The sequence below is a fragment of the Falco biarmicus genome, chromosome 12, assembly GCF_023638135.1.
Source record: "Falco biarmicus isolate bFalBia1 chromosome 12, bFalBia1.pri, whole genome shotgun sequence".
NCBI lineage: Eukaryota > Metazoa > Chordata > Aves > Falconiformes > Falconidae > Falco > Falco biarmicus.
In genome coordinates this window covers 26,405,256-26,417,963 of record NC_079299.1, presented here as the reverse complement: position 1 = coordinate 26,417,963, position 12,708 = coordinate 26,405,256, and the positions used below count along the sequence as shown (strand labels likewise).

General features: G+C 43.4%; 1 protein-coding gene across 1 annotated transcript in view; it reads left to right on the top strand.

Annotated features, from left to right (window-relative positions):
- ISM1 (isthmin 1) overlaps positions 1-12,708 on the top strand; it is a 43,219-nt gene that overhangs the window by 14,501 nt on the left and 16,010 nt on the right. The window contains exon 3 of the mRNA XM_056357714.1: positions 8,655-8,888. Coding sequence (XP_056213689.1) covers positions 8,655-8,888 — 234 coding nt within the window. The remainder of the gene's footprint in view (positions 1-8,654; positions 8,889-12,708) is intronic.

Genomic DNA, 12,708 nt, shown 5'->3' with positions numbered 1-12,708 from the left:
TGCCTTGTTCAGTGCCTGTATGGTATTCATTTCCTGTCTGCAGTCGATTGGAATGCCCCCCGAGTCGTTTGAAATTGAAAATCGAGTCATGCTTCTTTAATCAGCTCTAGGAAATAGCCCCCCTCCCTTACTGTTCTGAGAAAATTTATATATACATGCATAGAATTCATAATACAAAAAGCCCACACTGCTCTCCAGGGCAAATCCTTTCTCTCTCTCCCCTCTTAAACAGAGAAGGGTCTTCACGCTGTCTTGTCACGGTGTACTGCGCCATCTACTCGCTTCCTCTTCTTGCCGGTAATGTCACTGGAGGGAGGCCTTTCTCTTGTGTATCTGCTTCCTCTTGTTCTGTCATTAGGGCACTTCACGGAGATGTAGAGAGAGGGCATAATGTCCACTGCCGATGTCTTCATACACAGCTAAGGCTGCTGTTGCACTCTGTGTACAGATGCCATTTATGCTAATGACTTCCAGTTGCTCGTGTGTCAGTCTCCAAAGTTTTCTAAATGTCGAGGGTAAAACCATACACTCGGGCTTGAAAGAATACCGCACTGCAGGAGCAGAGGTGCGTGTCCTGAGGCAGCCGCTCAGCTTTCCGCTGCTGTTTTACTGTAAACTCCTGGGTGTAGTAACAACCCCTTACCAGAGAGTGTTGTGAGGGATGGAGTTGGTGCGTAGATACTGAATGTAAACAATCACTGCCTTTCCTCTGCCTTCACCCTCAAACCTCCATCAAAAGAAAAACCAGTGTTGGTGGGGAAAGCAGCTAAGGGAGGGTGGAGTAAATTAACTTGCAGTAATTCGATGGTGTGTATGTTTTGAGTATCAAGACTCAAGTGATTTGCCTTTTTTCAGGCGCAGAAGTAGTATTGCCAGAAGCACAGGAAACATCATGTTTTTGGAATATAACACTTGTCTGCTTTCTTGCTTTCCCGTTATTAGCTTTTGCTTATGTGATGAAGTCATCATGTAACTTTTAGTCCACAGGGACTAAACACTTTCTAGTCTCTAAAAACATCTGCCAGCTAACGCAGCCAGAGCCCTAGATGCTTTTGAAAGCATAGGGTGGATATGCAGTGGCATATGAGAGGGAGACACAGAGGCTGGGAATAGCTGTTTCTTGGAAACTGACAGCTGAAGGCAACTTTGGAAATTGAAAAGGTTTCAAGTAAGGTTACTCTTCTGGCTGAGGAGAGACGAAAACTTCGTTTATTAAAGTCGGCTCACCTAGTGAAATCCTAGCCGTAGTGATTTAGTGGAATAAACTTGCAAAAGGACCTAGTTTAAAACCCATGAAAATAATTTCAGATGTAAGTTTGTTCTCTTTCATTTACACTGACTTTGTGTGTGCTGGCCTGCAAAGCCTGACCAAAAATTTGTGTGTACAAAAAGTATTACTATTCTGGATTTCCTTTACTTTTGGGGTTTTGATTGCAGTTTAAGGCAGGTTTTCCCATTCTCTTGGAACTTGAGGTGTAAATTGTGATGCAGATTTCAAATGATGGGTGAGATTAGACTCATTCAGTTAAATTTAGCCATGGTATAAATGGATTCTATTTAAAGCTTTATTATACTACTGATTTTATGCAGGTATTTAATAAAGCCTAAGAAGAATTGGAACTTTCCAAGAATTTGCATTTTGGCACCACAAGTTATTGGAGTGGAATAGTTGGGCTGGGCTACTTGTCGGTTGTACCTCTGCCTGTTCAGCCACTGGATCAACGTGTCCTGTGCGGAGAGCTCCAGCTGGGCAGTGATTACAGGGAAGGCCTTCTGAGTCATGAAGAACAACTGAATGCTTACCACCAGCTTGGGCAACTGAAAATATCTGTGCACTGCGAGCAAAACTTGGCAGTGAACATCTGTCAAAGCCCTGCCCAGTTTTAATTCTGTGTGCTTGACTGACCCATGGGTGGCTGAGTATCTGCAGAAGAACAAAGCACCAGTGTATACTATGCTAGAAAATTTGCTAAGGGCCTCTGTTTTTCCAGCAGACATTGAGCTTTAATCACCGCCAAGTCCTTTTTATTATCAAAGTGTTTATGCAAACTGGCAGTTCTTCACCTCCAAGCTGAACCATACTGTTTGTGTTTTCCAGCTGAAGAAAAACATGAAATACAAGCAAACAACAGAGCATAAAACATAGCTGTGCTGTGAAATGTGCGTCCACAACATGTAGCAAAAGGTGGCCAGGTCCGAGTATGATATGGTCGGTTTTCTCCTTAAGTTCTGTCTGCCAGAGCAGTTCAGATGTGGACCCGCTGTTTACTAACAGCACGGAAGAGACGGGGAGCTTGGGGAGGGCAACTCCCAGGCAGAGACTGAAAGAAGGATGGACCCAAAGCGTGATGACTGCAGGCAAATAAACAGGCTCAATAGGGGAGGAATGGCGGTAGCGCTGCTCTGGCACTCGGGGACGTTCAGACGGTTCAACAAGGCCACAGCCTTTTCCTCCACTGTGGAGGGTCCTGTCGTAGTGCTGGCCATGTGCCTTGAAAGGGTAGTTTGGGAATTACTAGCCTTAGGTATGAAGGGGACCTCAGCACTACTGCCCTAGGATCTCTGCAGTTGTAACTTAAGTCCTGGTTATGTGTTCAGTTCTCAAGATGTTCTGTGTAACTAACAGGGCTGGAAAATTTTAGCGTAAAAAAAGATCCAACATCTGTAATGAACTTGGGTGATCTAATTCCTCAAACTCAAAAGCTGTGGTTCTGAGACAAATGTGCCCAAATGCTTTGAGATTCTGCTTCTGCTGTGTGCAGCTTCTGTGAGCTATTTCAGCATTCAGCAGAAACTGAGCTGGGGGGCTGGGTATATACTTGGGCATCCGAAGCACCTCACCGCCTAACTGTGCTGCCACTGGCACCTGACGTACGGGAGACCCTCTGCTCCAGCAGTGACTGCGGATCGATGTGGCTACTCTGAACTTCTGCTGTCCCAATTGCGACAGTATTTGCAACTCCATCCTATTCTCCACAGAAACAAAATCACTTTGAGAGCTGTATGGCCCCTGAAGCTAACGTGTCCCGCAGCAGTACCCTGTGGGGTGGCTGGGCTGGCTTTGCATAGCCACTTAGTCACATATGCAGATGTACTGCAAGTTAGAAGGAGCTGAATACAATGTCATTTTACTAATTTTGCTGGACTAAATAGAGAATTATTAAAAAATAGACCCTGATAAACAGAAATTTTTTATTTTTTTTATTACCCACTGTAATTAGCGATTCAGCTTCTATTTACACGGTGTTTAAGGGAGATGCTATATTTTGGAGCTCTTTGTGAAAGCAATTGTGTACATGTGAGCCAATGTAGTCTATTTTAAAGGATTTACAAACAGTGATTATCTAAAACGTGCTATTAGATATTGCAACAATTAATTTGTGCAGCTTTCTAAAGATAAGTAAGGCCTTTCACTTCATTGATACATGTGAACGTGAGGGACAAGCACATTTCAAGAAAAAATGGAGTGTCTCAGTAGCTGAGTGGTTGACAGGACACCCCTCTGGTCTGATTTCTTGTGGCGACAGGAACCGTCAGTGACTCCTTAGAGTGAACCAGAGCTGTGGGGCTCGGTACCACCACATGCTTTCAGCTACTCACACAGAAATTAAGCATGAGCACAAGTGATTTGCCTGTTAAATGAGAAAGCCAAGACAGAGCTAAGAACAGAACAAAGGTCTTCTGACTGCCTGGACTGTGTGTGGCATTAATCATAAAAGACATTTTTCTCCTTGTATCTCTGATAATGCTTTTCAGCTGCCAACCTCACCGTCTGCTTATCTAACGCTGTCCTCATACCTCTTCCTGCTAGGTCCTGTGCTGCTTATACTCATGACAAAGCCTGGGAATTAGATCACCCAAGTTCATTACAGATCTTGGATCTGCAGAGGTGAAAGTCTCATGTAGTATCCCGGTGTGTTACTCAGCCTCCCCAGACCGGTTAATTTTAAAGTGATCATTTAGCACTAACCTGGAAACACATGACAGCCTTCGAAATCAAAACAATCTGTTTAGGCAGGTGGGAAATGAAAACAGTCCTAATGGCTATAATGGTTTTCTGTGAAGGCCCCAGGCCTCATTTTGTCTCTGATAGCAATATAATCTTTTATAGCGTCTGTGAAGTTTCCTAATAAATAAATGTTCCTTGTTCCTGGTGGTTGAAGATGCTGTACAGGTGCATCATGAAAGTGCATTGACAGACTGTCGGTTTTCAATTCAAGACCTCTTGTCAAGATCATTTTACAAGATATTTCAAAGGAATATACAAGAAATAAAAAAGCAATGTAGCTGTGGCAGGTATTTAGTAATAGATGCCCTTGCTGTCTGGGAGCTGTTAGGGATATAAGTTGCATCAGTTTTCCCCAATTCTTTCAACTCCATAATTAGCAGTGCTTGCAAATGTGGCCTTAGTTTGGCAAGTGGAGAGGGAATGAAGGAAGGTAAGAAATACGAAAGACAGAGAAAGAGCAGCTGCTCCAGAATGTTTTCTGTAGCTCCAGTCATTCCTCACTTATTCTCTGTCTTGGTTGTTTTTCCAGAACTGGAAATGGGATTAAAATAAGGAAGAGAGGAGGGAGATGGATTCCTCACTTGCTAAAAAAATGCAAAGAAATTCCCTTTTTCCATAGTTTGGTATTTTTACAAGTTCCCATTTCTGTTTGACCTCTTTGTGGGGAAGAGAAACTCTACGCGTCCCTGGAGCTGATGTCTAACGTGACAGAGGGAGAAACAAAATAGGAAGGAAATGGATGGAGTTAAAATACCCATTTGAGTATTGAAAAGTTAAGCTGCAGTATGAGGTAGGAATTTTTTCCTGCATGCAGGGCTGTCTCTTGGTGCCTTAAACCCTGCGGTGGTGCAGGTCCCGCCCGGATCACCAACAGTTAAAGTTAGCCTCACCAAATCGCTGTGGATTGCTCTTCTTCCCTGGTTTATAGATGGACGCAAAGCCATTGGTATGTACAGAACTGTTGCTCTCCCTGTTTCGGTGTTGGGTGTGGCGAGGTGTGTTGCTCTGTAATGCAAACGGAATGGCAGAGTCTCTAGGGTTTATTTTGTTGCCTGACAAGGCACTCACAGCTATGAACAATGTGTTCCTGCCCTGATAGACTGTCCACGCTTAGAAGACCCAGAAATCCTAAGCTGGTTTTGTATTGGGAACTTCTATAAATATCTGATCCCATGGGGCAGCAGAAGTGTAGCTGACAGCAGGCGTGAGTAACCCCTTAAAATCATCGTGATGGGTAGTTGAAAAGTTGTGAATAATGTTGTTAAATGAAGGAAGAAAAATGTTTTACCTTAAAATATTTAGAGCAGATGCATCATTTGAGTAAGAAACCAATGTGCCTGAAGTAGAAATGTTGTAACTTCAAAGAAACTGAGTCAGTAGTTCAGAATGAAGTGACACAGCTTTTAAAGGAAGACAAGCAACACTGCTTTCCCAGAAGCAATTGGGAATACAAATTTTGTACACCTAAAGCTAGACAGTGCGAAGTGTAAACATATGAAATAACATAAAAATAAGAAAAGAAGAATATTTCCCCCCTGCAAAAAAAAAAAGAAATTCAATTTCATCTGTTAGCTTTGGAACACAAACCCTGTTTTCTTTGGAAAGGGTGCTGCCATTGCAGTACAGACCCTTCTTCCTGCTAGATTGGCCTGGGAAGAGGCTTTGCCTGAGTTAATGCAGTAGAACAGAGCGAGCCCATATTCTTTTCACATGCAGTTTGAGCTCACTTTTTCTGATGGCAGCCTCTTTTACCTTTTTACCAGAAATACACATTTCTAATAATACTCATGGTACTATGTAGCAGGTAACTAAATGATCATGCCCGTTGAGCATTTCTGTTTGCTTGTGTGGCAGTATGGCATGGCAGCCCCAAGGAGGCACAGCATGGGCTTTTCCTAGGGTGAAAGGGACTGCCAGAGTTAACACCGCTTTTAGGCAGAGGACACACGCTTTAACCTGTGTCGTTCCTGCCAGGCATTAGTCAACCCTGCTCTTAAAGACAAACTCCACGTTACCCCCTCCAAAGTCTGCTCTCGAGCTTGGCTGTCGCTGCCATTAGAAACGCGTACCTAGCGTTAAACCGCTAAACCCAGCTCTCCGGATCATGTCCGCCCTGCGCAAGCAGAGTGGTCCATCCCCTTCCTCGCTGCAGCAGCCTTTGGCGTAGGGCAGTTGTCATGTCTCCTCTCCATTTTCGTTTTTAACGTTAAACAACCCCAACTCATTCAGCCTGTAATTAATGACAGTCCCTGCCCCAAGCAGCTTGGTAGTGGGCCTGATCAGCCTGATGTCATTACTTCACCATGACAATTTTCTAACTAACTCCATGTGATATTCCATCTGTCTGACACTATTAAAAACTTTTTATATAGCCCTTATTATTGTAGTTGCTGAGCTCCCCACAAACATCACAGTGAGGAAGGGAAGTGCTGTTATCCCCACCAAGGCACAGACAGACCATGACCTGCCAAGATCACACAGGGAGTCTTATCAGAGAATTAAATGTAGGTCTCTAAAGTCCTTGGCCAGCTCTAGCTATATGGTATGTTAATGTGGAGAATCAGGATGCTCCTGAAGTGGCAAGCAGATAGGGAAGGTATGAAATTGTATGTGAGAATTTTATTATTTTTTAATAAAATCTCACTTTACTTTTAATAAAGGTAAGATTATAGGCATGAGACCCCAGAAAAAAGTAGTTAAGTACCACATTTTTTTTTTTGGTTCCTGTCTGAAGTAATTTAATAACAGCACAATTACACCTTGTTGTTACTCAGACCTAACTGAGAAGCCATTTAATCCTCATGCCCCGAGAAGTTTGCAGCTAAATTCTGTTTGATAAGTGTGACGTTTAAGCATTAGCATATGGGTAAGGAACCTAAAAGTTAGCTAAGTGGCCCTCGGTTTTGTTTCCCAGAGCCTGCCGCTGTGTGATTTGCTTTCTGCTTTATATCAAATAAGGGCTGTGTTAATGGGTGGCCTGCCGAAGGCAACCGAACGGCCTACCTGGCCTTCAGCAAAGAGGAGCATTCTTGGTTTAGCCTTCCAGCGATACAGGCTGTCAGGAGCGCACACGCACGTGCACTAATTCAGAATGAACTTCTTGTGTCTGTGCTCTAGTTAGACGTCTGACAGTGCCCTTTTGGCACTACCGACATGTACCCATTCTGATCATGAAAATACCAAGACAACATTAATTCTGCTAAATCTGATTTTGCTCTTTGCAAGTACAGTGCAGCGAGAAGGGGAGAGGAGAACCATGTTACTTTTTGCTTGAGACAATTTCACTTAGTCCCAGATTAACTCTTAAATCTTGGTTTATTTAACTCACTGAGTATTTTCCTGTAAAGTGGACAGATTATATTGTAAAATCTCTTCAAGGGTCAATTTAGAACCTTCTAAGCAAATAAACACGAAATAAAAGAAAAGGCATTGGAACTGTTATCTGTCTGAGCGCTCAACAAAAGGTATGTTAGCTTAATTTGAGCCAGGGGAGCTGGATGGAGATTGCATTTAACCAGAAATGCTGGCAAAAATATGCTTCAGTAGAGCCAGAACCACATGTGGCCATTCCACTTTAATTGTGCTTGTTTTAAAAGATAGGTCTTTAACGTTTACCCTCTCCATGCTTGCTGTCTCTTTATGAACTGAAAATAAAAGCTCCCCAGGCAGTCATACTAAGACCTCAAGCCTAAAATTTTTCAGCTGAGTCAAAAGCAAAACCTGTGCTGAATCTGCCCCATGCATTTTTTGTAGCCATAAGAAGACTGGACTTCTCTGCTGGTTTTTTTTTCCCCAAGTCCCCAGGCCAGTGCTAACCCAGGCAGCCAGTGTTTTGATACTAAATGTATCTCCTTGGTGAGGTCAAAGGCAGTGGCAGCAGTGCTACTGGTTCGAAGGCAGCTTGCTGTAATATACTACAAAACCCGAAAGTACGCTCAACAATAACAAAAGCATTAACTGCTGACCCACAGCTCGGTGAAATTCAATCCCACCATTAGGCAAACATGAAAATGAGATCCCGGAGGAAGGAAGGTTCAGATGTTCAAGACCAGAGAAATTGGGTGAGGAGCACAGGAAACAAGATGGAAGTTGTTGCAGACTGGGGGGAGAGAGGCTGCCAGTTCAGCAGTAGGATCTTTTAATACCGTACATTTCAACATGCACTCAGCAGTTAGTGTTTTTGCTCCGCTTTGGAGCAAAGCAAACCAAAATTATTTATAATAAAGATACCTTTTACCATTTTAGGGACACATTTCACGTGATAGAATTTGATTTCCCAGGGGCTGCTTCAGAGCTTCATGATTCCAGAACTGCTTTAAGTTAGATGCTTGTGTCAATGTGTAGGTGCCCACTGCAAAGCTGGAACGTTACAGGAACCCGAAAGAGCTAAGCACTTAAGTCTGACCCGCTTTTATCTTGTGTCAGATAGTTACAGATTTGCACCACTGTAACTAAGTGTATTTCAGCGAGAGTCAGGTGCCAAACGCATGAGCACCCTAGAAGATACCCCTCATCGGTGCTGTGTGTTTCAGCAGCGAGCTGCGGGGGGGTGCTGCAAGGCTTTGGGTACGTGCTCTGCGGGCCCGCACTGGCAGGACTCCACGCTCTCTCAGTTGGTGTTACAGTGCGTTGCTTTTTTCCCCAGAGCACATTCACTGCAGATGACCGTTCTGAAGACGGCTTCACCCTGAACCCTGAGGACAGAAGAGAATACCCTGATCTCCAGGCTGCCCACCGGCCGTTCCCTAAGCAGCGATTCAGGCAGGAAAACGGGCATACGTCCTTGCAAAGAGATGGACCCAGATCTTTCCTCCTGGATCTTCCAAACTTCCCTGACCTGTCAAAAGCAGATATCAATGGGCAGAATCCCAACATTCAGGTACAAATTTATGTTAACGTGAGTTTTTTATGAGCTGCACAAAATTATTTTACTGAACCAAGACAACTTTCAGCCTGGCTTCCACGACATGCAGTTAGAACACAGTGTCTCTACCAATAGCACCAAAAGAGGATGTATATAATGTAATATTATATATATATAAATACATATATAATACAAAATATACTTTTTGTCTTAAGCGAATGCACTATTTCAACTTTTTTCTACATTTCTCTTTGGATAGCGTTAGTTTCATAAATGTGGGTATCAGTACAGACCTATTTATGATACTAAAGCCATCTTTGCTATTGCCATTTTGGAACATAATATATCCACTGAATATTAAATGGGTATTTAAAATTCTCTTTTCGATTCTCTGTTGCAAAATTTGTTTGTGAACCGGTTCTCTTTCGGTATGCTGTTGTAAAATGCAATCATCCCCAAAGCTTATAAGAGAACGAGTCTTTAAGTTTCAGCTCAAAATGTGGTCCTCTGTATGGAAACAAGACATAAAGTTAATTTCTGTAGCAGCTGCCTGGAGTGAAAAATGTTGTCTGCAAGAAACTTTTCTATACATTATTCCTCAAACTATTCTTGGGTTTGGAATGGCCACTTACAAGCCGCTTGCATCTTGAAACTTCATGAATTAGAAAGAGGAAAAAATGAGTGATTTGTTTTTAATTCAGAGCCTTAAAGCAAAATTGGCATTAATAAGCAGTCTTTTTTAACCAAAACAATAACGTGAAATGTCGTTCTGCCTAAGATGTGCTTATAAAAACAATGCACTAATAGAACTGGTTTTCTGGTTAAATCAATTCCTGGCTTCTTACAGTCCTCCAGCCCACAAAATTACCATCCTTTTGATATGTCTAAGAAGTATGTATGTAAAGGTAAAATAGCTCTGATAGTGAGAGACCAACATGATCAGCAGGCTGGAGCACCTCTCCTCTGAAGACAGGCTGGGAGAGCTGGGGTGGTTCAGCCTGGAGAAGGCTCCGCGCAGACCTTAGAGCAGCTTCCAGTACCTGAAGGGGCCTGCAGGAAAGCGGAGAGGGACTTTTTATAAGGGCCTGTAAGCGATAGGACAAGGGGGAACGGCTTTAAGCTGAAAGAGGGTAGGGTTATATTAGATGTTAGGAAGAAATTCTGTACTGTGAGGGTGGCGAGGCACCGGCACAGGCTGCCCAGAGAAGCTGTGGCTGCCCCATCCCTGGCAGCGTTCAAGGCCAGGCTGGATGGGGCTGGGAGCAGCCTGGGCTGGTGGGGGGTGTCCCTGCCCGTGGCAGGGGGGCTGGAACCAGTTGGTCTTTAAGGTCCCTTCCAACGCAAACCATTCTATGAGTCTGTGATCGGGCGAGAACAAGCCTTCTCCAAGTTGACGCTCCATTACAGCTTAGATGGCTCGCAACGTTAAGAAGCCTAACAGATTTGTAGTAAGTGCAGGTCCAGTATTTGACAGTCCAAGGCAGCAAACATGTTCAACATGTGGTGACTGTACACATCCCTCATGCTAGGAGAAGCCTTCCAGAAAGCCTTAGGAAGGGAAGGTAGGGAAGCTATAGGGGCCCCAGATTGTGGCATGAGGTAAAGCGTGTAACGTCATTGTTTGAACGGTATGTAAACTGCAGAGGAGGACAGGAGGCAACAAAAACCTTCTCTGATTGGTAACAGCATTTAATGTTTAGACTCAGGGACTAGATAAATGAGATGGAAACATTTTCCTGGCTTGTCTTTATAGTAACTGTTTCTGCTCTGACCTGTTTCTCCACCACCTGATCTTGGAAACGTGTTGGCCAACTATGTCAGCAGTTTTGCTGGACTCTGAGAACCGGGAAGCCTAGTCCTGTAAACTAGAAAACATTGGGCAACATTAATCCCAGTGCTCTTGTGCACAAGGATCAGCTCTTCCAGAAACAGGTTCCCTAAGTTCTGCATTGTCTTTACTCTGCTTACTTAGGCATGTAAATAGGGATATACAAAGCTGCTTTAAGTTCCTGGTTGACAGTCCTGCAGCAGGTCAGGCCTCTTGGAGATAAAGCTCCCATTAATTCATTACAGAGTCAATGAAAGTTTATTTCTTTGTTCAAAGTTGTGAAAGGTGGCCTACTCTTTTGGGGAAAACAGGATTATAGTGAATTCTGGCTCATTAAGCAGTACTGTACTGACCTGAATGGCAATAATTGACTTGGAAATTTCTCATCGGCTGTTTGGCAGAATCGATGCTCATTTTTCTTTTCACACCGTGGCTTCGGGCTCTGTAAGTTACAATCCTGGGGGTGTTAATTTAAAAATCCTCCTGGGACAGCAAGGTTGGAAAGGGGAAAAAAAAGCCTGTGTGTATTAATCTAGCACAATGGCCACATTTACTTCTCAGAGACCCACAACTTCTTTTCCCTTCTACTAGTACAAAGCTGCAGAGCAAAAATAACATTTTAAAGGGAAATTATACCTGGAAATTTTAAAAACTTGATAAGCAGACATAAAACTCAGCCTGAAAAAGCAGGTCGAAAAGATACTCCAGTGAGTTCTCTTTACAGCCATTCCTTCTCTGGTTTCCTGTGAGATGGCAGTTGCTGTATCATGCCCTGGTTGTGTGCTCTTTCAGGGAGGAAGTGGTAGATGTCAGGACACCATCACAGGAGTTCAGAAAATTAACATGTCCCCAGGTACAACTGTATTTATCAGGCGATAATCAAATATAACTATACTGGACTGTCTTCTAGAAAAACCTCAGAAACAACAGTTGGAGCTGCAGTAATCCAAATGCAATTTGCCTCTTTGCATGCAAGACCAGGGTGACGCTTACTGTTCTTTCTGTGGCATTCTAGCCTTGTAAAATCTCCCATCATTTCAAGTGGCCTTTGATGCTTTAGCATTGCTTCCGTGCTGGTTGTTTAAGAGTAACTGCAGTAGCTGCTGTGGAGCAAAGGCTGGCTGTTTGGTTTGGGGCGTTTTGTTTTCTTTTTTTTTTTTTTTTTTTATTTTAACAATTCTGTCAATGCCTGGAAGACTTCCGGATGATTGCAAAAACTGATCACAAAACCTGATCTTTGGTTTTCCTTTCACAAGTGGAAAATCCCTTTTGTGTAGGTTTGCACTCGTTTGATGAGCTAGCCGAGGGATGCCAATGCGGGCTGTAATTGGGCAGCGTTATTATTGACAGTATGACAGAATTGTTCTTACCCGAGTAACAGAATGAAGTCACACAGGAGGTATGACTTCAGAGGAACCTGCTTATTTTCCATTTCCAAAGGGTTTTTCTTGTCTGTCCCAACCAGCCTTCTACAACCTCTCCACTCTCCTCTGCAGCTGATCCTCTGTTTGCAGCCGGGTGCTTCAACTTGCAATTGAACTCTTGCTCTTGTCTCTCCCCTTTTCATTTTACTCCTGGTTTCCCAGGCTTGGGTACCATAACAGGCAGTGCACTGCTCTCTGTTGTCCCACTGCTTTGCTGCTTTCCTAGCAGTGCTCAACACCACGGCAGACAAGGGAAGACTCCTTACTGTTTGTCAGGCAAGGGCATTTTGTTGATGCTAATGCTCTTCAGAGAGCTTGAATCTTGATCAGGCTTCACAACCAGTATACCTGAAACACAGGTGGGTGAGTTCCAGTTGCAATGGATGCATTAACAGGTGACAGATTCCAAGTAGAAACTGTGCAGAGTTAGGTAGGATTCCCGTCCTAAAAACATGTTGATTTGCCCTGGAAAACTGAAGTAAATCAGTGTATGATCAAATCTGTTGTGATTATTATGCTCATTTTGAGTTGCAGGATTGGTAGTAATTGATAGGAGTGATTTTAAACCAGGAGAAGGTAATGC